The sequence below is a fragment of the Lemur catta genome, chromosome 1 (genome assembly GCF_020740605.2).
Source record: "Lemur catta isolate mLemCat1 chromosome 1, mLemCat1.pri, whole genome shotgun sequence".
NCBI classification, from domain to species: Eukaryota; Metazoa; Chordata; class Mammalia; order Primates; family Lemuridae; genus Lemur; species Lemur catta.
The window spans coordinates 107,924,442-107,949,006 of record NC_059128.1 but is presented as its reverse complement, the minus strand read 5'-3'; the positions used below and the strand labels follow the sequence as shown (position 1 = coordinate 107,949,006).

Sequence of the window (24,565 nt, the reverse complement as noted above, 5' to 3'; positions counted from 1 at the left end):
TTATAGTTGTTTTAAATTTTCCTGCAGAGGGTGCAGGCTTTCACTGCGAGGGGCCACTCCCGCCAGCCCCTGAAGGGGGATCCAGCGTCCTCCTTGGCAGGAGGATTCATATCTTTGTTATTATTTAGGCTGTTTCTTGAGGCTAGGAGATCCTCCAGGTTTCAAAATCTGTTTTTTGACCTCTTGGTAGCTACCCGGGGCTTGCACAGGCGATTCTGGGCCAAGAGTCCAGAATGCAGACCTGCCAATGGCTGGCCCCTGGTCACCGGGTCACGCTGTGTTTACCCTCAGAACTCAAGCCAGGAAGTGGGAGAAGTCGCCACTGTCCCCCCAGCACGGTGGGTGCCAGGCCGTCTGGCCCTGAGCCAATGCAGAGCCTGGTCTAGTGGGCTGTCCAAGAGCTTCTGGCCTGCTGGGCTGTCTCCAGGGGAGGGGGGACATCTGGGCCACACCCAGGCCTGCGTGGGCCACAAGGAACCAGCAGAGGCCTGGATCCAAGATGTGGGGCGGGCAGGGCTCCTTCCTCATTGGCAGGTCTTACGGGGCCACTGGGCAGAACAGGCTTTAATTTGGAAGCATCGTGGGTGGAAAGAAAAAAATGAAAGGAGTTTCTTGGTAAAAACAAACCAGAGCAGGAGCAGCTCTCAAGAAAGTGGGGCTGGCAGAAAAGTTAGGGGTGTGTGTGTGTGTGTGTGTGTGTGGTGGGGAGGGGGTTCAAGGGAAGTCTCTGCAGGGATCTCAGGCCGTCTGAGGGATCTCAGGTCTGGGCCGGGTTGTGGGGGCACTTTCCTGCCACCTCCACAGACTACAAATCCTGGAGCCAGACCCAGAACTCTTTGGAGATTTCATAGGGCACCCAAAGGCTGTCTGTCATGGTCAATGAGTGTTCACTATGCAGTGTTGACACAGAAATTCATTCCCACTGTTGACATTCAGGCCTGGGTCACTCTCTTGGGTGGGGCCGTCCTGGACACTGCAGATGCTGAGCAGTGTCCCTGCCCCCACCCCTTCCATGCCAGGAGCACACCAGTCGTGGCAACCACAGATGTCCCCAGACATAACCAAGTCCAGGGGAGCCTTGTCTGTTCATACCGGGACAGTTCACCTCCCCTCTGTGTCTAACTCTGGTAGCCGCCTTCAGATGCTGTGAGACTATTTGAAGGGGAAAACCCCAACCTCACATGGCCTCGCTGGAGCTCAGCATGGCCAAAGGTGTCCTGCCAGCCCAGCCTTGCTGGGGACCCACAGAGACATGGGATCTGGTGGGAAGTGAGAGGCCCCTAGACAGCAGGGAGGGAAAGAGGCGTATCAGGGAGGGCTTCTTGGAGGTGGCAACAGTTGAACAGCCTGAGAGGGACAGCAGATAGGGGGGTGCACGTCAAGAACGGAGGACCTATGGCTGGGCACAGTGGCTCACCCGTGTAATCCCAGCACTTGGGGAGGCCAAGGTGGGAGGATCACTTGAAGCCAGGAGTTCGAGACCAGCCAGGGAGACATAGCAAGACCCCATTTCTACAAAAATATATATTTTTTAAATTAGCAAAGAAGAAAGAAGGATTGAGCCTTCGCTTGGTGTCATCTTCAAGTCTGCCTCTGCCTCCTGGTCACAAGTCTCTGAAACAAGAAGTCAGAAGGCCTTTGGGCTCTTTTGAGCGAACAGTGTGAAAAAAAGGAAGTAACCAAGAATTGACCATTTCTAATACGCATCAAGCTGCCAGCAATGAAATCAGGCCCGATGGAGGCTGTGAATGGCTGGAATTTGGCCACAAATTCACAGGGGCATCTGCTGCCTGGCGATAAGACCCAGGACCCAGAATCGTGCTTGCAGCCTTGAGACCAGCTGTGCAAACACGCACACGACAGCCTTGGCAGAAGCCTGGACCCAGATGACGGGCTTATCTCGGGCAGATGGCTGTTTCTCACTTCACGTTGCTTATGTTTATTAGGTTGATGCTCCCCACTAGACTGTCATTATTTTTCTTACATTTGCTTGCTATTTTATTTTTTCTAAGTGTATAAAAATATATGGGATGCAGGTGCAGTTTTGTTACAAGCATAGTGGTCTAGGCTGGGCTTTTACAGTATCACTCCAATAACATACATTGTCCCCATTAGCCATTTCTCATCCTCCACCTCCCCTTCATTATTTTATTTTGCAGTATTTCCAGTGTTTTTATACAAAGGTCTCGTTCTAGAACACAGACGATTCCCAGGCCAAATGCCTGAACAAAATCGTGCAGCTCTGAATGTTTCCGGTTCACTGTCCCAGGCCTCTGTTTGCACGCAGTTTTTTTTTGTTTGTTTGTTTTTTGTGTGTTTTTTTTCTTTTTTCTTTTATTTTTTTGAGATGGGGGTCGCGCTCTGTCGCACAGGCTGGAGTGCAGTGGCATCATCGTAGCTCACTGCAGCCTCCTACTCAGGAGGCTGAAGCAGGAAGATCACTCCAGCCCAGAAGTTGGAGGCTGCAGTGAGCTACGATGATGCCACTACACTTTACCCGGGGTGACAGAGTGAGATCCTGTATGAAAAAAAAAAGGTGTGTTGCCTTAAAAAGGGACGAGGCTCTGACACAGGCTACAGCATGGATGGACCCTGAGGACCTGGTGCTCAGTGAGAGATGCCAGACACAGAAGGACAAATCCTGTGTGGTTCCACTCACAGGAGGTCCCTAGAGTCATCCGATCCACAGAGACAGGAAGTAGGACGGTGGGCGCCAGGGGCTGGGGAGGGGAAGGGGAGTGAGTGTTTCATGGGGACAGAGCGTCAGTTGGGAAGATGAGGAAGTTCTGGAAGTGGAGAGTGGTGATGGCCGCACAACAGTGTCAATGTGCTTAATAATACTGAACTGTAGACTTAAAAATTAAGATTGTAAATTTTGTTATGTATCTTTTACTACAATAAAAAAAAATTAAAATTAAAACACCCCTGCAAACCAGGGAAGGATTATTTCTTGCTCTCCCTCTGTGACCTTGTTGGCTGATGGGGGCACTGCCTGTCACCCCTGCCATCTTTTCTTTTTTTTTGAAACAGAGTCTCACTGTGTTGCCCGGGCTGGAGTGCCTGGCATCAGCCTAGCTCACAGCAACCTCAAACTCCTGGGCTCGAGCAATCCTCCTGCCTCAGCCTCCCGAGTAGCTGGGACTACAGGCATGCGCCACCATGCCCGGATAATATTTTCTATATATTTTTAGGTGTCCAGCTAATTTCTTTCTATTTTTAGTAGAGACGGGGTCTTGCTCTTGCTCAGGCTGGTCTCAAACTCCTGACCTCAAGCGATCCTCCCGCCTCGGCCTCCCAGACTGCTAGGATTACAGGTGTGAGCCACCGTGCCCGGCCCACTCCTGCCATCTTGAATGTCACTATAGCAGAGAGAGGAGGACCATAGAAGGTCTCACTTCTCCTATTAAAAGACCCAGCCTGAGAGTCACCCCAGGAACGGGGACACGTTTCCCTGAGGACAAGGAGGGGTAGACACCCAAAAGAGATTGGGGTGCTGCCCTTTTGCAGGGACAGGGAAGGCAGCCACCCACACTCCTTGCCCGGCACTCCCCAGAGTTCTCGGGCACGTCAACGGCGAGTCCCAAGGGCCCCTGGGGATTTCCCATGGGGGTGTTTTGTCTTCTAGGGGTTGGAAGGGCCCTGCCATGGCCAGCTGTGGCCAGACATCCACGACAGAGATGGCAGTGATGGCCATTTCCAGGATCCAGGCACCCACCCAACTGCTTGGCATAATCTTCACAATAAGCCCATGAGCTGGGGTCTCCATTATGTTTCCATTTTACAGGAAGGGAAACTGAGGCACAGCCAGGAAGCAGCAAAGCAGCAAGGGTTCTAATCTGGGCAGTGGACATCCAGAGCTGATGCTCTCAGATGTCGCTGCCTCTTATAAAATTTACACCAGAGAAAAATCTAGAATGATCTCTGACAACAAATCTTGCAAGAGAGGATTAGTGGGGGCAGAGGGAAAGCTTCAGCTCCCTCAGAACCCGCCTATCTTACCCCCGCAGACTGGGACGTGGTGAGGTTATGGGTAGGCACAGTGTCCACGCCAGGCAGAGTGTGCCCAGTGATGCCCCGTTCTGGTGGCCCAGGAGGGAGGTGGGAGGAAGGAGCTTGGGTGGATGATGTCATAGGTGGCCTCTATTTTGCCATTTAGCTCCTGCCCTGGGAGAAATGAGTTTGCATATTTTACTTTCTTCTTTCATTAGCTGAATGTCAACATCACCAAATGACCCACACCAGGGACCTTCTGTTGATAAGGTTTGGGACCTGCCCAGGCCCCGGGGAGAACTTGCTGCAGCAGGGCCTGCCTGGAATCCCTCCCTCCGGCTCTTTCAAAACAAAGCCTGCAGAGAAGTCTCTCCAAAGCCCCAGGTTTGAGTCCAGGCTTTGCTTCTGGGAGAGCTGAGCCTCCCAGGACAGGCGTCTGAAGGAAGAAACTGCAGTCCTGGGAACGGAAAAATGCCATCAGCCAGGGATATGCAAATCAAAGCCACAATGAAGTCACACCACTTCACAGCCACTAGGCTGGCCATCAAACAAACACACAAATTGGAAAATGACAAGTGTCCTAGATGTGGAAAAAGTGGAACCCTCCCATGCTGCCGGTGGGAGAGTAAAATGGTGAGGCCACTTTGGAAAACAGTCTGGTAGCTTCTTGAAATGTTAAATAGCACCATAAAAGGAAGCCATCCCCATCAGCAGTCACTCCCATCCCCTCCCCAGCCCCTGGTGACCACAAATCCACGTCCCGTCTCTGTGGATCTGCCTGTTCTGGATGTTTCATATAAATGGAGTCTCACACTGTGTGTCCTTCTGTGTCTGGCGTCTCTCACTGAGCACGATGTCCTCAAGGTCCCTCCACGCTGTAGGCTGTGTCAGAGCCTCGTCCGTTTTTGTGGCTGAGTGATGTTCCAGTGTGTGGATGGGCCACGTTGTGTGTGTCCACTCGTGTTGGTGGACACTTGGGTTGTTCCCACTCTTGTGCTGCTCTGAACGTGGGTGTGCAAGCGCCTGTTTGATTCTCTGCCTTCAATCCCCTCGAGGACGTACCCAGGAGTGGAATTTCTGCCTCATATGATCCATCTGTGTTTAGCTTTTTGAGGAATTGCCAAGCCATAATACACTTTAAAGAGATACAAAAAATATCTACTTTACCAAACAAGAAGTTCAGACCTTCAGGAAGGATGATCACTCAGTTTTATAAAAATAAATATGTAACTAATAATAAAATTAACAGTTACGAAAACAAACACCAGAGGGAAGAAGAAAACACCGAACTATTCCACAGTGGCTGTTTCTGCTTGGTAAGATGACAGGTGTTAAGGAAGTTTTTGGTTTTGGTTTTTTTTTTTCAATTTGTCTGCATTTTCTAAATGTGCATGTTTGGTGTGTGTGGAAAGGAAGGAACTAGAGCTGTTTTTGCATTGGGTGCAAGAGGGGACAGGGAAGCCTGTGCCTTCGCTATGCAGGTGGGCTGGTTTGTCGGGTTTCTTGGTGGCTGTGTTTGCTCAAGATTTTTAACAGTGGTGACTCACCGCTAAGATCCACTTCCCCGTTCCCCTCGGGGCTCCCAAAGCGGCCCACAGTTTCCAGCGGGGGCACAGACATCTGGGTACAGGCCTGGGAATGCACCCTTGGGGGTTGAGAAGAAGCCTGAAGCCCCCCAGAAAAGGGGTGCCGGGTTTCTCTGCAAAGCCACACGGGGAGAATGAAGTTTCAGGGTGTGTGGCCACACAGTAGGGAGCTTAAAACAACAAGAGTTTTTCTCGTCGCTGTTCTGAAGGCCAGAAGTCCTAAATCTATGTGTCTGCACATCCGAGCTCCCTCCAGAGGCTGCAGGGGAGGGTCCTCCCATCTCTGCCAGCTTCCAGGGGCTCCAGGTGTCCCTTGGTTTGTGGCCACATCACTCCAGCCTCTGCCTCCGCCTCCACGTGGTTTCTGCTGTGTCTCTAAGTGACGCTGTGTCTCTTCTCATGAGGACACCACCCGTTGCATTACAGCCCACCCCACTCTAGTCCAACCTCATCTCGACTAGTTCCATCTACAAAGACCCCATTTCCAAATACGATCACTTTCTGGGGTCCCAGGGGTTGGGACTTGGACATGTGTTTTTGGAGACACGATTCCACCCATAACAGGGGGAGCAGGGTGCAGAAGGATGACCCCTCCAGGTCCACCTGGCATAAAGGACTCGAGTGAGCTGTGGGGGTGCCCGGTGGAGTGGAGGGAGGTGTTGTTCAGCTGGGTAGGGCATGGACTAGGGAGCCCCCGACATTGGGGGGACACGAGGTGAGGTTCCAGCCACTCTCTCCCAACTCCCCAGGAATGATGTGGCTTCTGCGACGGCCTTTGCCCTGCGGTCCTGGCTTCCTTGCTCAAAGTGATCTCGTCAAATGTATGAGGGTGTCTCCCTCCCAGAAGAATCCCATGTCCAAGGTGTGGACACCCCCTATCCGGGAGGCAGAGATGAAACACAGGAGCCGTCCCCGAGGGTGGGCTGGGCTAAGAAGTGGGTGGGAAGGGAAGATGGTGATTGGCTGTGGGGAACCCGGGCATCCCACCTACACCAGGTGATGTCGCATGGGTACTCGGTGTCCCCAGTAGGGTGTGAGGAGGAGCCTCACCTCTGGGTGTTGGTCCCCAAACTGTGTTTGGTGACTGATCCAACCAAGGTAGCAGCGCGGTGAACAGGTGGACTGATGAAAAACCATGGGCAGAGGCAGCCCGTGGCTATCGGGTGGTCATAGAGTGAGGATTAACTCACTTCCACCCCACCACCACCCTGGGAGGCAGTGGCCCCACTTTCTAGATGAGGAAACAGGTCTCTGGGCTCGTCTGCCAGCGCAGCCCAGATTCCAGGCAGCTCTTTTGCTGCAGGTGTGTGGAACGCCATCTCCTCCAGGGAGCCCTCCCTGCTGCCGCTGTGCTCTGCCAGCCACCGGTTATGGTCCCCTTCGTCCCTGTGAGCCACTTTTGAGCCCCCAACGGGGAGAGAGGAGGAGTCTCCCTGTCCTGACAGTGGCCCTGGGCTGATATAGGGGTGGTGTCCCCCCTTCCAGGCTAATGCCCTGCCCTGCTCCAATAGCAGGTGGGTGGGGGACTCCCTGGCCATGACCTCTTGCCAGCCCCACCCCCCTGCTCCAAGGCCATGCTGATTGGCCTACGCGGCTGTGTCCGGCCACCTGTTGCTGTCTGTCTTGGGGCCACCCTCCCCATACTTCATCCCGGCCACAAGTCTCAGCGCAGCGGCTGGGGGGTAAGCGGGGCTGGGGGTGGCCTGGGCAGTGGTATGGGTCCCCCAGGTCTGGGAGGGTGTCGCCAAGGTCCATGGGGGTCCTCATCTCCTGTGGCTGCCCCCCATATACACACACCAAGGGGGTGCACACCAGGTTCCCCTGCCCATGAGGCCCCTCCCCCACTCCATGATCCAGGCCCCTTCCCTGCTTTGGAGCCCCAGGGATGGGGACACTTTACTGCCGGCAGCTGGAGGCCATGGGGACCCCAAAAAACAGGGTCTGACTTGAAGTTCATGCAGCCTTCAGCCAATGCCTGGTTTCCCGCCTCAGTTTCCTTATCTGGCACATAGGAAAGAGCCAGGCTGGACCTGGCTGCCGGGGCTTGTGCCTCTAGAGTCACAGGGTCAGGCAGGGGGTCCGGGTGCCAGGAATAGCAAGTCGGGATGGTGTGGAGGGAGACCCCATGGGAGCAAAGGCCTGGGAGGGGCTGTGCCACCCGTTGGCCTGTCCCGCTGGCCTTGGGCACCAGATAAAAATAGTCCCTGGTCTCAGAGAACATGAGCCGACGCGGGGCTAAGGGTTCTGGTTTGGGCTGCATCTTTGACTCATTGCTGTGTGACCTTGGGTGGGCTCCAGCCTTCTCTGGGCCCCAGTGGCCTTTGCTGCTGTGCTCATGGGTGTTGAGAGAGGCCGGGTCCCAAGGCAGGCACGTGGGGCCAGGGAGGGTGCTCGGGTTGGGTGGCAGGGCCAAGCCTGGTGTGAGGATGAATTTGTCAAGTGAAGGGTGCCCCAGGCCGAGAACAAGGGCCAGGACGTAGGAGTGCACAGTGTCCACAGAGCCTGCAGGTCAGGCCCAGGCCGAGGCAGGGGCTCAGGGACATGCGAGACCCCTTTTCCCACCTCACCCAGGTGCTCTGGACCTGCAGGCTCTGGCCATCTCCATGGCAACCAGAGGCTGGGAGGAGCTGGATGGAGGCCTGGGCAGTTGCCAGGCTGGTGAGGACCTCTCTGTGCTGGCTGAGCCCCCGGAAAACAGGGCTGGAGGTACCGCCGGGCGCTGGTGGGATGATGCCCATCCCCAGTGGTGCTGTTGAGCCAGGTGGCTCAGCTTCAGAGACCAGGGTGCAGTCTTCATATTGGACTGGCTTGAACTGTGCTCCCTCCCCACATCCAACCTCAGGCCCCTATTTCTGCCCCAGGGGTCTGTAAAGTATCCCCGAGGAATGCGGATGCTGGTCCACACATGTCTGGGCTTGAGTCTCACCTTGCCACTGAAGCCATATTCACCTCTGGGCAAGGCTGTCTCTGAGCCCATCTGCTTTCCTGCTTGTGACATGGGAACAATCACCCGCACTCACCCAGCAGCGCCAGGGGGAGAGGGCAGGATTGGCCTGGGGGTCCCTGCCACCCTGACTGTCCCTCTGTTCCCTCCAACAGTGACACCCAGGCTGGCCAACCCCAACAACTGGCCCCACGTGAGTAGCAGGGCCCTCCAGGTTTCAGCCTGAGCCAGGGACATGCAGGTTAAGGGGGGTGGGTTTCTAAAGCCCATGGGAAGGGTCTGGGGCTGGAAGGAAACACCCAGAACATCTCATGATTCTCACAGGACACTCAGGAGCCCATGGCTGAAGGTGGCAGTGCGGATACCAGGCCCAAGAAGATAGAAAAGGAGCCTGTGGCCAGGGGGGCTCCAGGATCAGGGAAGGAGAGGCTAAAACCTGGAGCAAGTGGGTTTGCAGGGGGCGTGGGTGAGGTGGGGGGTGGGCATGGGACAGCATGGGGCAGGTCCCTGGGCCTGGGTTCTTGGATCTGGAGGTGGGAGCGGGGCATGAGGCCAGAGCTTCTGCCTGGGTGGCATCCAGGAGTGGCAGGCAGAGACAAGTGGGCCGGGAGCCTCCACTAATGCGTGAAGACAGCAGCTAAGGTGCCCTAAGCTCCAGCAAGTTATCTTCCAGAAGCCTCTGGGCGTCCATGGGAAGCTGCCCAGGGTCACACAGCCATGTGGGGTGGGGCTGCGTTCAGGACGCAGGTGACCCCTTGCTCCCTGAGCCTGCGGTGGACGCGGGCTGTTCGGACCGGTGGCCAGAGCGCAGCCCACACTTGCCTCCGCAGCCCCTCGGAGCGCCCCTGCGCGCAAGAAGGTGCAGGCCGCGCCGCCCCCGCAGCCGCCGCCGCCGCCCCCGGCCCTGAGCGAGGAGCTGCCCTGGGGAGACGTGACGCTCAACAAGTGCCTGGTGCTGGCCTCGCTGGTGGCGCTGCTGGGCTCGGCTTTCCAGCTGTGCCGCGGTGAGTTGGGCTCCCCAGAGGCGGGGCGGGGTTGGGGTCGACCTGAGCGCCCGCCCACCTCTCCAGGGAAGGGCCAGAAGGGCCCGGGCTGGGAGCCTTCTCTCCAGGCAGGGTGTTGTGCGCCCCGGTAGCCAGGCCTGCGTCCCTCCCTAGAGCTTTGCGCATCTCCCCTTAAGCGACCGGCCTTGCGCGCCCTCTCACCCCAGGATCGGCCTTGTGCGGGGACCTCCCTTCCCGCGCCCCCACCTTGTGCACTCCCTCCGCAGGGATGGACCTGGTGCGCCCCATGGTCAGGCCTGGGCCCCCCACTGTGGACCTCGCAGGGGCTCTTCCCCTTCCAGGGTGCCCCCTGTGCGCCCCTGTCCCACGTCAGCCGGCTTTCGCCTCCCCACGGACCTTGTGCAACGCTTTCCATATTGTTCCGCGGCCTGCCTTGTGCGCTAAGGACACCTAGTGAGCGCGCCCAGGGGCAGGCCTGCGTCCCTCCCTTGTTGGGACGCTCCTACAACCCGCGGAGAAAGAATGACCAATCCTTTTGTGACCGGAAAAAGGAAGGTTCCGAGGGAAGCGGCTCTCTCGGAGGGATCCGGACCAGCCAGCCTCCGCGCAGCCGTTGGCGCCCGCCGCTGGCTCTATCTGTCCTGGGGAGGCGGGGCTCTAGGCGCGAGGGAGGGATGGACGGTATGGTCGTTCCCTCCGCCCTGGATGACTCGTCCTGACCCTACCCGCCTAGACGCCGTGGTTGGAGAGGTGGCCGCCCCCGCGCCTGCCCCTGAGTCGTGGGTCCCGCCAATCTCAGCCCAGAAAGAAACAGAGTCACCCCGGGTAAGCGCTTCCTCCCAGTGACAGCAGGCCTTCATGGGGGTAGGGCGCCAGGCCTCGAGGGAGGTGGGTGCTGACACCAGGACCGCGCTGTCTGCATTGCAGCCTAAGCCTACGGCCTGGGCACCCCCATCCGGGCCGCCTGCGCCCCAGGCGAAGCCAGGAGACAAGCCCGAGATTCCCGGGAGTCGGGAGACTGCAAAGAAGGACGAGGGGGAAGTTGGGGAGGCAGCCGGGGAGGACCGCGCGCCCCTCGCAGACCCAGGGCCCAAGGAAAGGCCGAAGAAGGCGGAGAGGCCGAGAAGAGCGGAGAGAAAGGAGGAGAGGAAGACGGAGAGGCCGCGGAAGGAGGAGAGGCCGAGGAAGGAGAGACCGCGGGCAGCCAGGGAGCCCCGGGAAGCCGAGCCCCGGCGCTGGGAGGCTCGCGAAGGGGGCCGTCGGCCGTGGGCGCGGGACTCCAGGGACGCGGAGCCCAGGAAAAGGCAGGCCTGGGCCTCCCCGCGGCGCCCCGACGAGCAGGACCGGCCCCCGGGCCGCCAGAAGCACCGCGCAGGCAAGGGGCGGGACTGAGCCGGCTTGGGTCCCGCGCACGAGTCCCCGGGACGCCTTCTCGACGCCCCGCTGCTCCAGCGAAATAAAAGCGAGTGCTGCGGCCGCCGCGTCGCCTGCTCCTTTGCGCCTGGACCCCGGAGCCACACGCGGGGCCTGAATGAGGGTGTCGGGGAAAGAGGCAGCGGGAGTGCGAGGAGAGCGCCCACAGGGGGCCCCACGGGCTCCTGAACACGCACGAACACTCCAGCCGGGTGCTTGCTGGCCTTTATTGGGGCGATGCCTGGGGTCCGAATAAATATGGGAAGGGGCGCGCCGGGCCCCTCGGGGGCAGCGGTCCACACGGCGCGCGCTCACCGGCATCCGCACTCAGTGGCCACCATGTTGGGCACGTGGTGCGCGCTGATGCGCTCCTCCGACAGGCTGATGAGGAGCTTGCCCGCATAGGCGGTGGGCACACAGCAGGGCGGGCGCGCCAGGGCGGCCCCGCGCGCCTGCATCTTGAGCAGCAGAACCACATGGTTGCCGTAGCGCGGGTTGCGGTCGGACTGCGGCCAGCCGCACGCGCCCTGGCAGTTGTTGGCCTGGTACGTCTCTGGGATGAGCACCGAGCGCTCGGCGCGGAGGTCTACGCTGAGCTCGCGCAGCGCGCACGGCCCGTCGGCCGTGGTCGTCCCCGCGCTGCGCTGAGCCCGCCCCGGCCCGCGCAGGTCCCGCCCGCGCCACTCTGCTCGCAGCCCCTGCAGCGCCTTTAGGAGCAGCAGCTCGCGCAGCGGGCCTCCGGGGCCGCCGGGGTCCCCCGGGCACAGCGCGAGCAGGCGTGCTAGCAGCGGGGCCACAGCCGGCGGCAGGCCTGGGAGGCCGCGCAGCTCGGCAGCTGCCGCTTGCAGCTCGGCAGCCACACGGCGCGCCAGGCTATTGGCCCACGGCGCCGACGCGGGGCCCTGCGGAGGCGCGGGGTCCCCGGCGGTGGCCGCGGCGGGCGGTAGCAGCAGCAGCAGCGGCTCTTCGCCGTCGAGCAGCCGCTCCAGTGCCGCAGGGTCCGACAGGTTGACCAGGTCCTGCGGGAAGCTGGCCAGCGCGTCCGGGTCCAGGGCCAGGCGCCGCCGCGAGGCCGGGGCCGGGGAGCCCCGCAGCGCCCGCACCAGGCGCGTGAGCGTCTCTAGGAAGGGGTCGGCGCTGGGCGGCCGTTCCTCGGGCTCCCGGGACGGCCTGAAACCCGCAGTGAGGAGTTGAGAGCGGGCGCCAGGCAGCGCCGCTCCCGCCGCCCCAGGCCCTCCAATCCCCGCCTGCGCGCACCTGGGCGGCGGGAAGGGCATCGTGTCCAGCTGGCCGTGCGCGGGCAGCGGCGCGGGCTGGGACCACGGCAACAGGAGCAGGGTGGGGGTCATCCGCGTGAAGCAGTGGGGGTCGTCGCCGAACAGCAGCGCCTGCAGCTGGGCCGTATTCAGGGGGGCACCTGCGGCGGGCGGGCGCCGGGCTGGCTCAGGCACTGGGGCCCTGGGCAGCCGGCCCGACGCCCAGCCCCTCCGCGGACCTTACCGTCTTCGCGGGGCCTCAGCGTCAGGGCGAGCCCGGAACCGCTCCAGGCCCCCGCCGGGCGGTCCAGGACCAGCGCCAGGAACCGGGTGTCCCGAGACGGGCAGAGGCTCTGCAGGATGGCCCCGGCCAGGCTGGGTGGGGGTGGCAGCAGCGACTTGCCCGGCCCTGCTGTCCATCCCTTGCTCCCACCACCCCTCGAAATCCCAGACTTGACTCACCCCTCCTGTGAAGCGCCCACCTTTTAAGAAACCCACGCCCCCTCCCCTGCAACGCGAGGACTCCCGGGGCCCAGGGCCTGCACCTCCCTGGTACCTGGGCGCCCAGCAGCCCAGCCCCAGTGACAGTGACCTTGGGGCCATGCCCCGGGTACACCACCAGCAGCGCCAGCTCTGGGGGGCTGGCTCCTCCAGGTGGGGGTTCCTGGAACCTCAGCGAGGGTGTCGGCTCCCAGATCACTGCAGCCAGGACAAGGGGACACCTGAACCACTGAGGCCTGGGCCTCTCCCTCATCTGTCCTGCAGGAAGATCCCCCACCCCAGCCAGGAGCCTTTGGGATCCATTCTTGCCGCCCTGGACCTTGAAAGGAGGGACGCTGGTGGCCCCCCTCTGCTGCCTCCTGCAGCCAGGGAGGAGTGACCGGTGGACGGTGGCAATGTCAGGGTTGGGTGGGGTTCTCAGGGGGGCAGGCTGCCTGAGGTGTGTGTGGGGGAAACTCTGGAATTCTGGTGGCCACACACCCTTGGACTCTGTGGGTGGGGTGAGTGATACCTTCCCTGGGCACTGTGGGAGGGGCGGGTCTGAGAGCGGGGCATTGGGGACTTGACCCCAGACAGGAAGATAGCAGTGCCCACCTCCCAGGCCATGGACTGTGGGGGGTGGGGGTGCCCAGCACCCAGTCTCCCTTGGGAGGACCCCAGCTGCCTTAAAGGATGCAGGTGGTGCTGCCCTCTGGGCCCCCACCTACCTTCCTCCAGGTGTAGGATCAGCAGCCGCTGCCCCTGTGGTGCCTCCAGCCAGGCCCCCAGGCGCTGCAGAAAGGGCAGAGTGGCCTGCTTGTCGCTGGGGCTGCAGACCCCAAAGGTGGCCAGGTCTTGGAGTCCCCACTGAGCCTGCTGCACAGCCCCCAGGAAGGCCTGCTCGTAGCTGCTCAGGGATCCTACCACCCGTAGCAGGGAACTGCTGTGGTTGCCACCCCCACCCAGGGTCACCAAGCACAGTGGGTCCTGCAGGCTGCCTGCTGGCCAATCCCAGTCTTCCTGGAAGATGAGACTCCCTGTAATGGCAGTTGGCTCCTTTGTCTGCGGGGTCTCAGCCACCAGTAGAGCCCCCATGGCTGGCAACAGCAGAGCCAGGGGAGGGAGAGGCACGCCCCACATCCTGGGTGCTGCCAGGGCCGCGTTGCCTGGGCTTAAATGGGCCCAGCCGAGGGCGGGATGTTTGTGCGGGAGGTAGGCCCTATCTCTTCTGTGTGACCTTGGGGGACAATGCCCAGCATCCCGGAGCCCAGGCCTGAGCCATCTTCTCAAAGGGCCTTTTCTGTGCCGGCCAGCAGCCTATCTCCCCTCTCAGCCTGTGAGGGACGTGTCAAACCCTGTCCTTGAGAGGCTCTCCCCTCTGGAGGGGTGGGAACCAGAGCAGGGAGTGGCGGGGGCGGCCAGACTAGACAGTGGTGGGTCTGGGCAGGGGTGGTGCTGGGAAGGCAGAGACCAGATGTCCTGTGTTCTGGCTCGTGGGTGGGTGGGCCTGGAGGAGGATGGCCCCAAACTCAGCTTGGTCTCCTCACCCCTGGGGGGCTGCCTGGAGACCCCAAAGGGCAGTGAAGAGTCAGTGTTTGCTCTTCCCCTCCCCAGCGATGGGCCCCCAGACCCACTCCTGACAGGTCTGTCCTCCACAGGGTGGACTCCAGGGACCAGCTGCCACCTGAGCCACCCACAAGTGTCTCCTGGGGGGCTGCAGTGTCCCCCCAGTCAGTCCGGGCCCTGAGCTGTCCTGTGCGTGGTGGTGATGGGGTCCCCACCCAGAACACTGAGCATTTACTAGCAGCCCCCTGGGCCCCACAGCCGCCACACATCAGTCCCGCCAAGCACGAGAGAGTCTGTTTAATGAGCTCGGGACAGTACAAAAGACGGAACTTCTCTCCTGGGAAAACGCCAAGGGTGCTGGGCCAGGGGGCAGCTCTTCAGTTGGTCGGGGGAGGAGGAGGTATGTTCCCTGGGCCTTCAGAGGGGAGTGGGGGCCTCAGCATGGGAGGCAAGGGAGTTGGGGGGTGCACCCCGGGATTTGAAGGGTGGACTCCAGGAGCTGAGGGGTGGACCCCAGGAGCTGGAGGATGCACCCCAGGAGCTGAGGGGTGGACCCCAGGAGGCTGGGGGTGGATCCCTGGGGCTGGTGGGTGCACCCCCGGGGCCTGGGGGTGAACTGCAGTAGCTGAGGGGTGCACTCCAGGGGCCTGGGGGTGAACCCCAGCTGATGGGGGAGGGTGGACCCCTGGAGCTGGAGGGTGGACCCCTGGAGCTGGAGGGTGGACCCCAGATGCCGGTGGGTGGACCACTGGTGCTGGGGGGTGAACCCCAGGGGCCGGGGGGTGGACCCCAGACGTGGGAGGGTGGACCACTGGTGCTGGGGGGTGAACCCCAGGAGCTGGTGGGTGGACCCCAGAGGTGGGGGGGTGGACCACTGGTGCTGGGGGGTGGACCCCGGGGGCTGGTGGGGGCAGCTGGGGAGGTCCTGGGGGCCCTGAGGGTGCAGGCCCCGTGGGAGGCATAGGTGGCAGAGGCAGGCCTCCTGGTGGGGGTGGTGGCAAGGACTCGGGCAGCGGTGGTCTCGGGGGCAACCCGTTCATCAGCGGCGGTGGGGGCCGCTTCACCCCGGGAGGCCCAGCAGGGAGGCTGGGTGGAGCCGGGGGCTTCTCCATCTTAAAGTGGAACTGGAGGAAAAACTAGAGAGAAATGAAGAGGTTCGGCAGGGCCCTGGCACGAGGACATGGCCAGGCAGGGTGCTGCCAGGCCCGAACTGCCCAGGGCCCACATAACTGACCTGCTTGGTCTCCCTGTTCCAGTGAGTCCAAAACTTGCCTTCAGCCTTGTCAATCTCTCTGCTGGGCACCTGGAAGGCAGCGGTGACAGAGAGGACTCCTAGTCCCTGGACTTCAGGACAAAGGCCCAGGGCTGCAGGGCTGCCACTCAGGCCAAGCACTCAACGGAGCCCGAGGCACGAGCTTCCCGGGTTCTCAAGGGTACCCCTCCTCGGAGCCTCAGGGAGGCCCAGCCTGATACGGCTTTTTGTAGGGTGACAAGGTTCAGTTTTGGGGTGACACAGACTTAGGGCAGATTCTGGCTCAGCTGCTTGCCAATCCCACCACTCTGGGGAGGCTGCAGTTATGTTACTTGCTGCTGCCGGTGCAGGCATGAGACCCAGGTTACAGTAGCCCCTGGGGGTTAAGTCACCTGGCCAAAGCCTCACAGATCTGGGTGCTGAGCCCACATCAGGGTCTGCACTTTGTGGCCACAGTGGGAGTCACTAGAAGCACCTTCTCCAGGAAGAAGGGTACACTAAGGGGGGACACCTCCAGCCAAAGGGTGGGGTGCCCTGGAGTGGGCTGGCAGCCAACCCCACCTCAACTGTGCAGACACTCCTTGATGCCACATGTCATGGGGTCTTGAAGGGTCCCAGCGACCATGCTACCTTGAAGGCGATGGTCTCATAAGGCTCCGCGGCCATCAGCAGGTACTGCCAGCGACGGTCTGGGGGCTCAATCCTCTGCTCATAGGCGGACATGAAACGGTGGCGTGGCATAATACCCTCAGCGATCTCGGGGTAGTCAATCTGTGGGGACACAGCCGGGTGGCAGCACCGCCCTTCAGGGAGCACCTCTGGGACCCCCTCCCCTCATGCCCAACACCTGGAAGCCTCATCTCACCTGGAAGAGGAGACTCTGCTGGCCCATCTCCGAGTCCCTCTGCTTGGTCACTGCAACACACAAGAAAATTGGGTCAGGGCCGGCTTGGCCCCCAGCTAACTCCGCCCACTCAACAGGAGGGCAGGACGCCAGGGAGGTTCCGAGGCTGGATGGGCTCACTTGGGCCTGGCACTCTGTGCTACAGGTGAGGCGCGGGTATACCAGGGCCAGGTCACCTACCCAAGATCACCCAGGCAGGGGTTGGAAGGTGGGCCCCATCCCCAGAGCCCAGCAGGAAATACCATCCAACATGGTGCTCAGTCTCATAGCTCCTGGAGGCTGTGGCATTGACCTTGTCCCTTATCCCTGAACGCTGGGACACCACCGGGCAGGAGCCAAGGACTTTGCGGCAGGGAGAGACCACTTTGCCACCAGAGTGAGGCCAGCCTGAACCCCTCACACCACAGCTCAGCTGCTAGAGGTGGTAGCCCCATCCCTGCAGAGCCACCTGCCTCCTGTCTGTTCCCTACATGGCCCCGTTCCCCATAAGCCCTCTGTCTCCCCAGTGTACTGAGGACAGACCTAAGACCCTGCCATGGCCTGCCCATCCGGGCCCCAGGACTCCAGCCGGCCCTCGTTGGTGACGTAGGCCTGTCCAGGCCACAGCACTGTGGGGTCCCCTATGCAGCGCTAGGTGCACAGCACGCCCCAGCATCTATGAAGCACATTGGTTAGGCAGGTGGCCCTCTTCCCTCCTCAACTTGCAGAAGTCAATCCTGTTCCAGCCTGGCCACCCGCCCAGCTTGTTGGGACAGCCAACCCCAGACAGTCCCACTCGGTGAGCTGCTCCCAGACTCCTCTCCCTGTCCTCTTCTGAGGTGACGAGGATGTACCAGGGTCCTGGTGCCCTTGCACTGCTTTTACTTTGCTTGGAATGTAAGGAACTCTGAAGAGATTCCAGGACACCCTGACAGAGGTGCGAAGAGGGGAGGCCGAGCTCCACACGCAAGGGATGGCGGGGCTCGGATGGTGTGGACCCGGGCTCGGCCAGGGAAGGTCTGCCAGATGGGACGGACACTCACCCAGCATCCTGGACAGCAGCAATAGGCTGCGCGTGGGTGAGGGATGGCGTCAAAGGCCAAAGGACAGTGGTTCTGAGGCTCAGGGACAAGGGTGTCAGGTCCCGCCTCCTGTGCTTGAGCCCAAAGAGCCCATTCATGCTGCTGAGCAGCTGCCAGCCAGCGCCACTCCCGGACAGACTCACCTTTGTAGCCCGGGCGGCCGATCTTCACAAACTTCTTCACCTCCACTTTGACCTTCTCGGGTGCGGGCTGGGCAGGGGCCTCCTTCGCCTCCTTGGCTGCTCGCCGGGCCCTGTGGGCAGGACGGACTCGGCACTGGGGCCCCTCCCCATGCAGACCACCAAGGCCACAGGCCCTGGTGCTGGCAGTTCCCCCGCCCCGACCTTGGTGCTCATCTACTCTGGGGATGAAACAGCGATAGGTTCTCGACACCCCTCCTTTCTCTCCAACACCTATCGGAGACCTCAATCTGGCGCCAGCACAGGGCCTCATGGAGGTGCGAGCGTCAGCCATGGGTTGGGGGCATACGCATGAGGTACTCACAAGTTGGTCTGGTGCTTCTTTCCTTGGGTGTGTGCAAGGTAGCTCCCCTGGTGTGGAGAAGGAAACATGAGTCAAGGCCAAGTGCACTTGCAAAGGGGGCAGGTCCCTGCTCCAAAGTTGAGCCATCACCATCCAGCCTGCCAGCCCTTGCCAAGGCCTGCTGAGAGCAGGGCCCAGAGAGGAGCCAGGCTGGCCTGTCCGCAGGGACAGAGCAACTGGAGAGGCCTGGAGCAAAGCGGGCACCTGACTCGTGCAGAGGAAACCAGTTCTAGCCGGTTTGCTGAGGGAGATGGGAAGCCTCAGGAGTGCGGGACACTGCAGCATGTATAGCTGGACCAGCCTGGGCTGTAGACAGCTGCTTGGCAACCAGTGTACTCTGTGACCCGCCGTTCCATCTCCAGCATACCCGCACAGGCAGCATGCAACGCATCTATCACGGGGTATCACTGGGGGTGACCCTGCAACCCCCCAGGGGACACTGGGCCATGAATGGGGGACATCTGTGGTTGCCACGCTGGGGGTGCTCCTGGCAAGGAGTGGGTGGCAGCAGGGATACTGCTCAGCACCTGCAGTGCCCAGGACACCCAGCCCCAGAGAACCATCCAGGAGTTGGGGTTGGCAGGGAGACCCTGGTCTCTGGGACTGCTCCCTTCAGCCCTGCCTGCAGACATGAATGAGTCAGAAGCAAACCAAATGTTCAACACGCAAAAAAATAAACAAAACCTGCTCCTTAGTGAACAAATTAGTCCAATGTGGATGACGGTCCAGCGGCTATTCACTGGAGTGTCACTTGGACAATTGTGGCTATTCATTGGAGTGTCACTTGGACAATCTTACAACCCTTAAAAGTGACCTGGAGCTACACCCAGCTGACTAGATTTCGAAACCACAACATAGCACAAAAACCACCGCCAAGTGACAGGTGCATTATTATTTGTGCGAGACTTAACACAAAAGGCATGTGATAGTGCCTGTCACTCACGCCGTACCTCCTGCTCACAGACACACACTTATGTGAGACATGGTATCAACAGTGTCCAAAGAAAGTGGACTGAAGGACACCCAGCAAACTGGCAGTGGTGGTGGCCTCGGGGGCCAGGAGTCCAGAACAGAGCTAGGGACAACGGGACTCAGCCTGTACCTACAACCATCAATTTCTTCCACAGAAAGACAAAACTCGAAGCAATCTCCCCAGCCAGTGAGTGGCAAGTTCTGAGTGGTGGGCCCAGGCTTGTAATACTGTCTCAGGGGACAGGTGTGGGGACCAGGACATGCAAGGAATAGGGTAGCACAGCGCTGGAGGGACACGCCTCGCTGGGCAGCGAGAGGAAGCTTTGGGGCAGGGAAGCACCTCGGGAAGCCGGGCCCTGGCCAGACCCATGGGAGCCACGAGAACACACCTCATTGTTGTGCAGCGTCAGGCAGAGTTTGCATTCGTACGAACCCAGGTGGTTTTTCATAAAATAGGGGTCCTGGGGAGGGAACGAACAGTCCAGTTAGATAGCAGGTGATCACACCCACCCCAAGCTGTCCCTGCCCTGTGGTCAGGGCACTCCAAGGTGGGACAGTCCTTTCCTCAGCTGTCCTTTGTGGCTGGTCAAGTGTCTCTGTGATGCAGGACCAGGCGAGACTAGGGTCGGTGGCCTGCCAGGAGGCCTTGGTGACACTGGTGCAAACCACCCGGGGTCTCATGGAAGTGCAGGGGCCAACTCAGCAGAGCCGGGTGCCTGACTCCAGGGAATCCCAGGCCCACATTCTGGGCAGTTCTGAGTCTAAGGGGGCAGAGCCAGGATAGCATTGCTGGTCACTGTCTCTTGGGCCACGGGTCTGTCCCCTAACCACACCAACGGGCCAAGTGTTGGCACTAGCCAGACACAGGCAGAAGAAAAGCAAATGGGCCAAACAAGTGGCCTGAAGACCCACGATCCCGCAGGCCCTCAGCCAGGGCAGCTGGGCTCCCTCCTTCCGGAAGCAGAGGTGCCAGGGCATGCGCTTCTCACCTCAGGCACCAGAGCAGACAGACCAGGGCTCAAATCTCAACCCCACCACCCACAGCTGTGCCACCCCCCTCCAAGCCTGCTTCCTCATCTGGAAGATAGGGACAGTAACAGAACCACTTCACAGGCCAGGCCCAGGGGCACTTCAAGGGCAGCCAGCACACAGCGAGGGCTCGGCACATCTTGGTGGACTTCAGAGTCTAAGGGGAACCACATGCTGATGCCAAGGGTCTTACCCCAGAGGACAATGTCTGGGGACACTGGTTATCACAGCTGGGGAGGGCCGCTGGCATGGAGTGGGTGGAGGCAGGGATGATGCTCAGCACCCTATTGTGCCCAGGACGGCCCCACCCCAGAGAACCATCTGGCCCAGGCTCCCCGGGGTCTTTGCACAAGCCAGGGTCAAGTCCCAAGGTCGAGCTCCCAGGCTGTGAAGAGCACGTCCAGTGTGGGCAGGGGCCGGGTCTTGGGTAGAGCCCTGTAGTGCCTCTTCCTGGCCGCCTTGGATCCCTGCCCTCACCACAGGCCTCTGTTTGCCCCCTCCACGTGCCCCCCACACAGGGCCCACCTTGTTGATGTCAATGGTCTCCAGGGCCAGCTGCCGGAGGCGCTCCCGCCTGTCGCGGTTGCTCTCGGAGGAGGAGGCCACGCCCCCGCTCCCAGTCTTGCCCCCAGGCCGATGCTGGAAGTCCATGGTGCCGGCCTTGGGGCTTCAGCAGACTGGGGTGAAGCCTGTGGAGAAAAAGGAGAGTGACTATAGGTGTAGGTGCAGTGGCTGCGGCTGGGACTGGCCCTCACCCTGCACTCCCACCACGCAGAATCCAGAATCCGGCCAGGCCCAGGGACCATGCCCTAGTCCATGGAGTCTATTCCAGGAGGCTGGGGCCCCTGTGGGACAGGCACTGAAACAGGAAGCCGGAACCTGTTTTGAGAGGCTCCTGACCTGGGTCCTAAAGGATCATGGGCACCTCTGCAAGTGACCCTGGAGAAGGGTGGCAAGGAGGTCACAGCCCAGAGTGAAATGGCAATGCGGAGCCCACAGAAGGCCCAATCAGGCAAGACAAGGCCAAGTTCTCACAACGAGTCACCACCTCCAGGAAGTCTTCCCTGACTGCTCAACCTTCCAGTGTTCCCTCCTTTCTCCAAAGTCCCTTTCTGGTTGACTGACTCATCCCAACCTAAATTCTATTTCTTGGGCTCAGCTATCAATTCGGTGGAGGCAGGAAGACTTCTGTCTGTGGATCCTCACCACCTAATGCACAGGAGATGTTCAAAATGTATCTGAGAAAAAAGAAACTCGATGGAAACCCCAACAAAGAAATTGTTAACATTCTCCTTCATTATCTGGAAGTTATTGTATCCTGAAGCTAGAATAGGAAGCTAAGTGGTAACAAGTCAGATTAAAACAAAAAGAAGCCCTTGAAAAGTAAAAAAACAGCCAATCTAAACAAAAAATTCAATACCAGAGCCACAAGGTAAGAGTCAAATCTTTCATAAAAAACAACAAAAGCCGGGCACGGTGGCTCACGCCTGTAATCCTGGCACTCTGGGAGGCCGAGGTGGGTGGATCGCTGGAGGTCAGGAGTTCGAGACCAGCCTGAGCAAGAGCGAGACTCCGTCTCTACTAAAAATAGAAAGTAATTATCTGGCCAACTAAAATATATATAGAAAAAATTAGCCGGGCATGGTGGCCCATGCTTGTAGTCCCAGCTACTCGGGAGGCCGAGGCAGTAGGATCGCTTAAGCCCAGGAGTTTGAGGTTGCTGTGAGCTAGGCTGATGCCATGGCACTCACTCTAGCCAGGGCAACAAAGCGACACTCTGTCTCAAAAAAAAAAAAGAACAACAAAACATTGAAAAAAAAAATAGGAGAAAAAGAGCCTAGATGAAATTCCAGAGTGAGAACTGGAAAAAATAAAATCCAACAAAATAAAAACTGCAAAATATCATCAAACAAATAAGAGTGTTATCAAATAAAAATTTTAAAAAACTCTCAGGATGAAAAAGACCTAATTGTCCAGATAGAAAGGACCCACCCAGATCAACAAATAAAGAGACTCTCAATAAATGGATCGGGAAATTTTATACCACCAAGAAAAATCTTAGGCTTCTGCTAGACAGAAAGAAAACTGGAAACAAAAGATCAGAAACCAGAATAGGGTCAGACCTTTTAAGAGCAACACAGAAAACTAAACCAACGCTGTCACTATCTGAATATGGACTTTCAATCTAGATTTGTATACCCAGTCAAACTTCTAAGTACGGGAGTAATATAAAGTCATTTTTCAGATAATCACAGACTCAAAAAAAAAAAAACCCTTATTACTTCAGAAGCTACCAAGAGATCTGCTCTGACAGAATGAAGAAAAAAAGAGGCCCTTTTGTTACAACAGGTTTCCGTCCGCTGTCCTGCGGCAAATGTATCTTGCTCTTACTCTGTAAACCTGTATCTTGATCCATAAATCTATCACGTCCTTCCTCAATAAACTTCATTTCATGCTTCCCTTGCTTTTGGTGTGCCTGGTCATTCTTCGACCAAGAGCACACCAAGAACCGAGAATAGACAAAATTACCAACCCCAAACCCTGACATTTTGGTGACCATAATTAGAGCCCTTCTGTTACAATAGAGGGGTCCGTTCACTGTTCTGTGGCGAATGTATCTTGCTCTTACTCTGTAAACCTATATCTTGCTCTTGTTTTGTAAATCTACCTTGTCCTTCCTCAATAAACTTCATTTCACACTTCTTAAAAAAAAAAGAGAGAAGAAAACATATGCCCAGATGGAAAACAGAAGCCAGCCCAGGAGAACAATGACACAAAGGTCTAGGAGAACAGCTCTGTTGCAAGGCTAGAGAGCAACCAGTCCAATTTGGAGCAAGAGGATTTGGGAGTCTGGCAGGAGAAGGGAGATCACTTTATCAAAACCTGTGAGGCCGGGCGAGGTGGCTCACGCCTGTAATCCTAGCACTCTGGGAGGCCGAGGCGGGTGGATCGCTCGAGGTCAGGAGTTCGAGACCAGCCTGAGCAAGAGTGAGACCTCGTCTCTACTAAAAATAGAAAGAAATTAGCTGGACAACTAAAAATATATATAGAAAAAAATTAGCCGGGCATGGTGGTGCATGCCTGTAGTCCCAGCTACTCGGGAGGCTGAGGCAGTAGGATCACTTAAGCCCAGGAGTTTGAGGTTGCTGCGAGCTAGGCTAACGCCAGGGCACTCACTCTAGCCCGGGCAACAGAGCAAGACTCTGTCTCAAAAAAAAAAAAAAAAAAAACCTGTGGAAAATACACTCGGATAGATGTGTGAGATGTTGAAGCCTCGACGAAAAAATTAACAAGTGAAAGAAATAAAAACCAGGCTAATGAAACAAAAAAGAAAATCCTGAAGTTAATTAGCTTTGGGGGGGGGCGCGGAAGAAAAGAAGTCTGGTTGAATGTATTACTTGGTTTATCAGCCAACAGTATTTTCAGCCTTAGAAAATACAACCATTAATTTGACTAAAGCTTGTGATATAAACTCATTTAGGGTAAGAAGGTGACACTGAAGTGGAAGGATGGGAGGGAAAAGTAAGATCTCACCGCCCATGATAGGAAATAAGCAGATGGTATCTAAAAATCGATATATCCAGAAGAAGTGCGTTATTTATGAAGGTAAAGACCAGCGAAAACGGCTTTAAGAATTGAGGAGAAGCAGCCTCTGGGGCCTGGGATTGGACCAGAGATCAGGGACTAATTGCTGTTTTCGGTGGAAATACCATCTCCTTAAGAGCAAGCAATCTGTTTTTCAGAGCTCCTCCCGGTTGTTCTGTGCTGCCAAAGGGCAGACGGGAGCGGTGGACCCGGGCACCTACATCTGAGCGCCCAAGGATGCACCTGCAAAGCAGGTTACCTACTGTCTCAACTCGCCCTCGGCGTGGAGTTTAGGCTGTTACTCCTGTCTTAACAGTTAAGACAACTGATGCTCGCGGTGTCCTTTGGTGACCCGCCACGATCCCAAAGCCAGTCAACTAACAGATGTAAGTTGGAACTCGGAAAAACCCTGGGATACAAGGAAGGCGCCTGACGCCATTTTAGCCGCGATCCCCGACCGGACCCCAACGGGTCTGCCGGGAGAACGCCGAGCGGGCAGGGAGAAGGGTCTCTCCCAGCGCGGGACGCCGGAGGGCGCGGGGTGCGGGAGGCCGGACGCCCGCGGGAGGAGGGAGGTCGGCCGCCCGCCCCGCAGCCCGCGCCCCCCGCCGCAGACGCCTCCCTCCCACATCTGCTCGCCTCTAGGGAACTCCTGGACCCCGGCGGCCGCAGCCTACACCCGGGACCGCTACTCACCCGCGCCTGAGGCCTTGCTGCAGCCGCCTTATCAGACACCGCCACGATTTGGCTCTGCGCACGCGCGTCGTGAGCAAAACAAGCACTTCCGGGTTAAAGGAGACGGAGCCCGCAGTGTGCGCATGCCCGGCCCGTCCAGCGCGGGCCGGAGGCTGTGGAGGCGCGAGGGAAAAGACTCAAGGGGGCGGGGCTGAACTTGCGGCCGGAAGTCGAGGTGCGCGTGCGCACAACACGCTCAGCGAGCGCTCTGGGTGGCTCCCGGCCGCGTGGGCCCCTCTCTCGCG

At 58.8% G+C, this 24,565-nt stretch overlaps 3 protein-coding genes across 3 annotated transcripts; 1 reads left to right on the top strand and 2 right to left on the bottom strand.

Moving 5' to 3' along the window:
• Positions 1–8,520: 8,520 nt before the first annotated feature.
• Positions 8,521–10,985, top strand: JSRP1 (junctional sarcoplasmic reticulum protein 1). Its single transcript, XM_045544030.1, has 5 exons — positions 8,521–8,713; positions 8,845–8,965; positions 9,351–9,524; positions 10,258–10,349; positions 10,452–10,985. The coding sequence occupies exons 1-5, from the start codon at positions 8,573–8,575 to the stop codon at positions 10,914–10,916; spliced, it is 993 nt and encodes a 330-aa protein (XP_045399986.1). The 5' UTR covers positions 8,521–8,572; the 3' UTR covers positions 10,917–10,985.
• Positions 10,986–11,144: 159 nt separating this feature from the next.
• AMH (anti-Mullerian hormone) lies at positions 11,145–13,933 on the bottom strand. Its single transcript, XM_045544006.1, has 5 exons — positions 13,402–13,933; positions 12,750–12,892; positions 12,438–12,546; positions 12,195–12,354; positions 11,145–12,107 (listed from the first exon to the last, which is right to left on the bottom strand). The coding sequence occupies exons 1-5, from the start codon at positions 13,811–13,813 to the stop codon at positions 11,249–11,251; spliced, it is 1,683 nt and encodes a 560-aa protein (XP_045399962.1). The 5' UTR covers positions 13,814–13,933; the 3' UTR covers positions 11,145–11,248.
• A 588-nt stretch (positions 13,934–14,521) lies between these two features.
• On the bottom strand, positions 14,522–24,380 carry SF3A2 (splicing factor 3a subunit 2). Its single transcript, XM_045544018.1, has 9 exons — positions 24,282–24,380; positions 20,526–20,689; positions 19,361–19,432; positions 17,961–18,007; positions 17,600–17,709; positions 16,357–16,406; positions 16,122–16,262; positions 15,474–15,542; positions 14,522–15,375 (listed from the first exon to the last, which is right to left on the bottom strand). Exons 2-9 carry the CDS (start codon positions 20,649–20,651, stop codon positions 14,617–14,619), a joined length of 1,374 nt encoding a protein of 457 aa, XP_045399974.1. The 5' UTR covers positions 20,652–20,689; positions 24,282–24,380; the 3' UTR covers positions 14,522–14,616.
• Between the last annotated feature and the right edge of the window lie 185 nt (positions 24,381–24,565).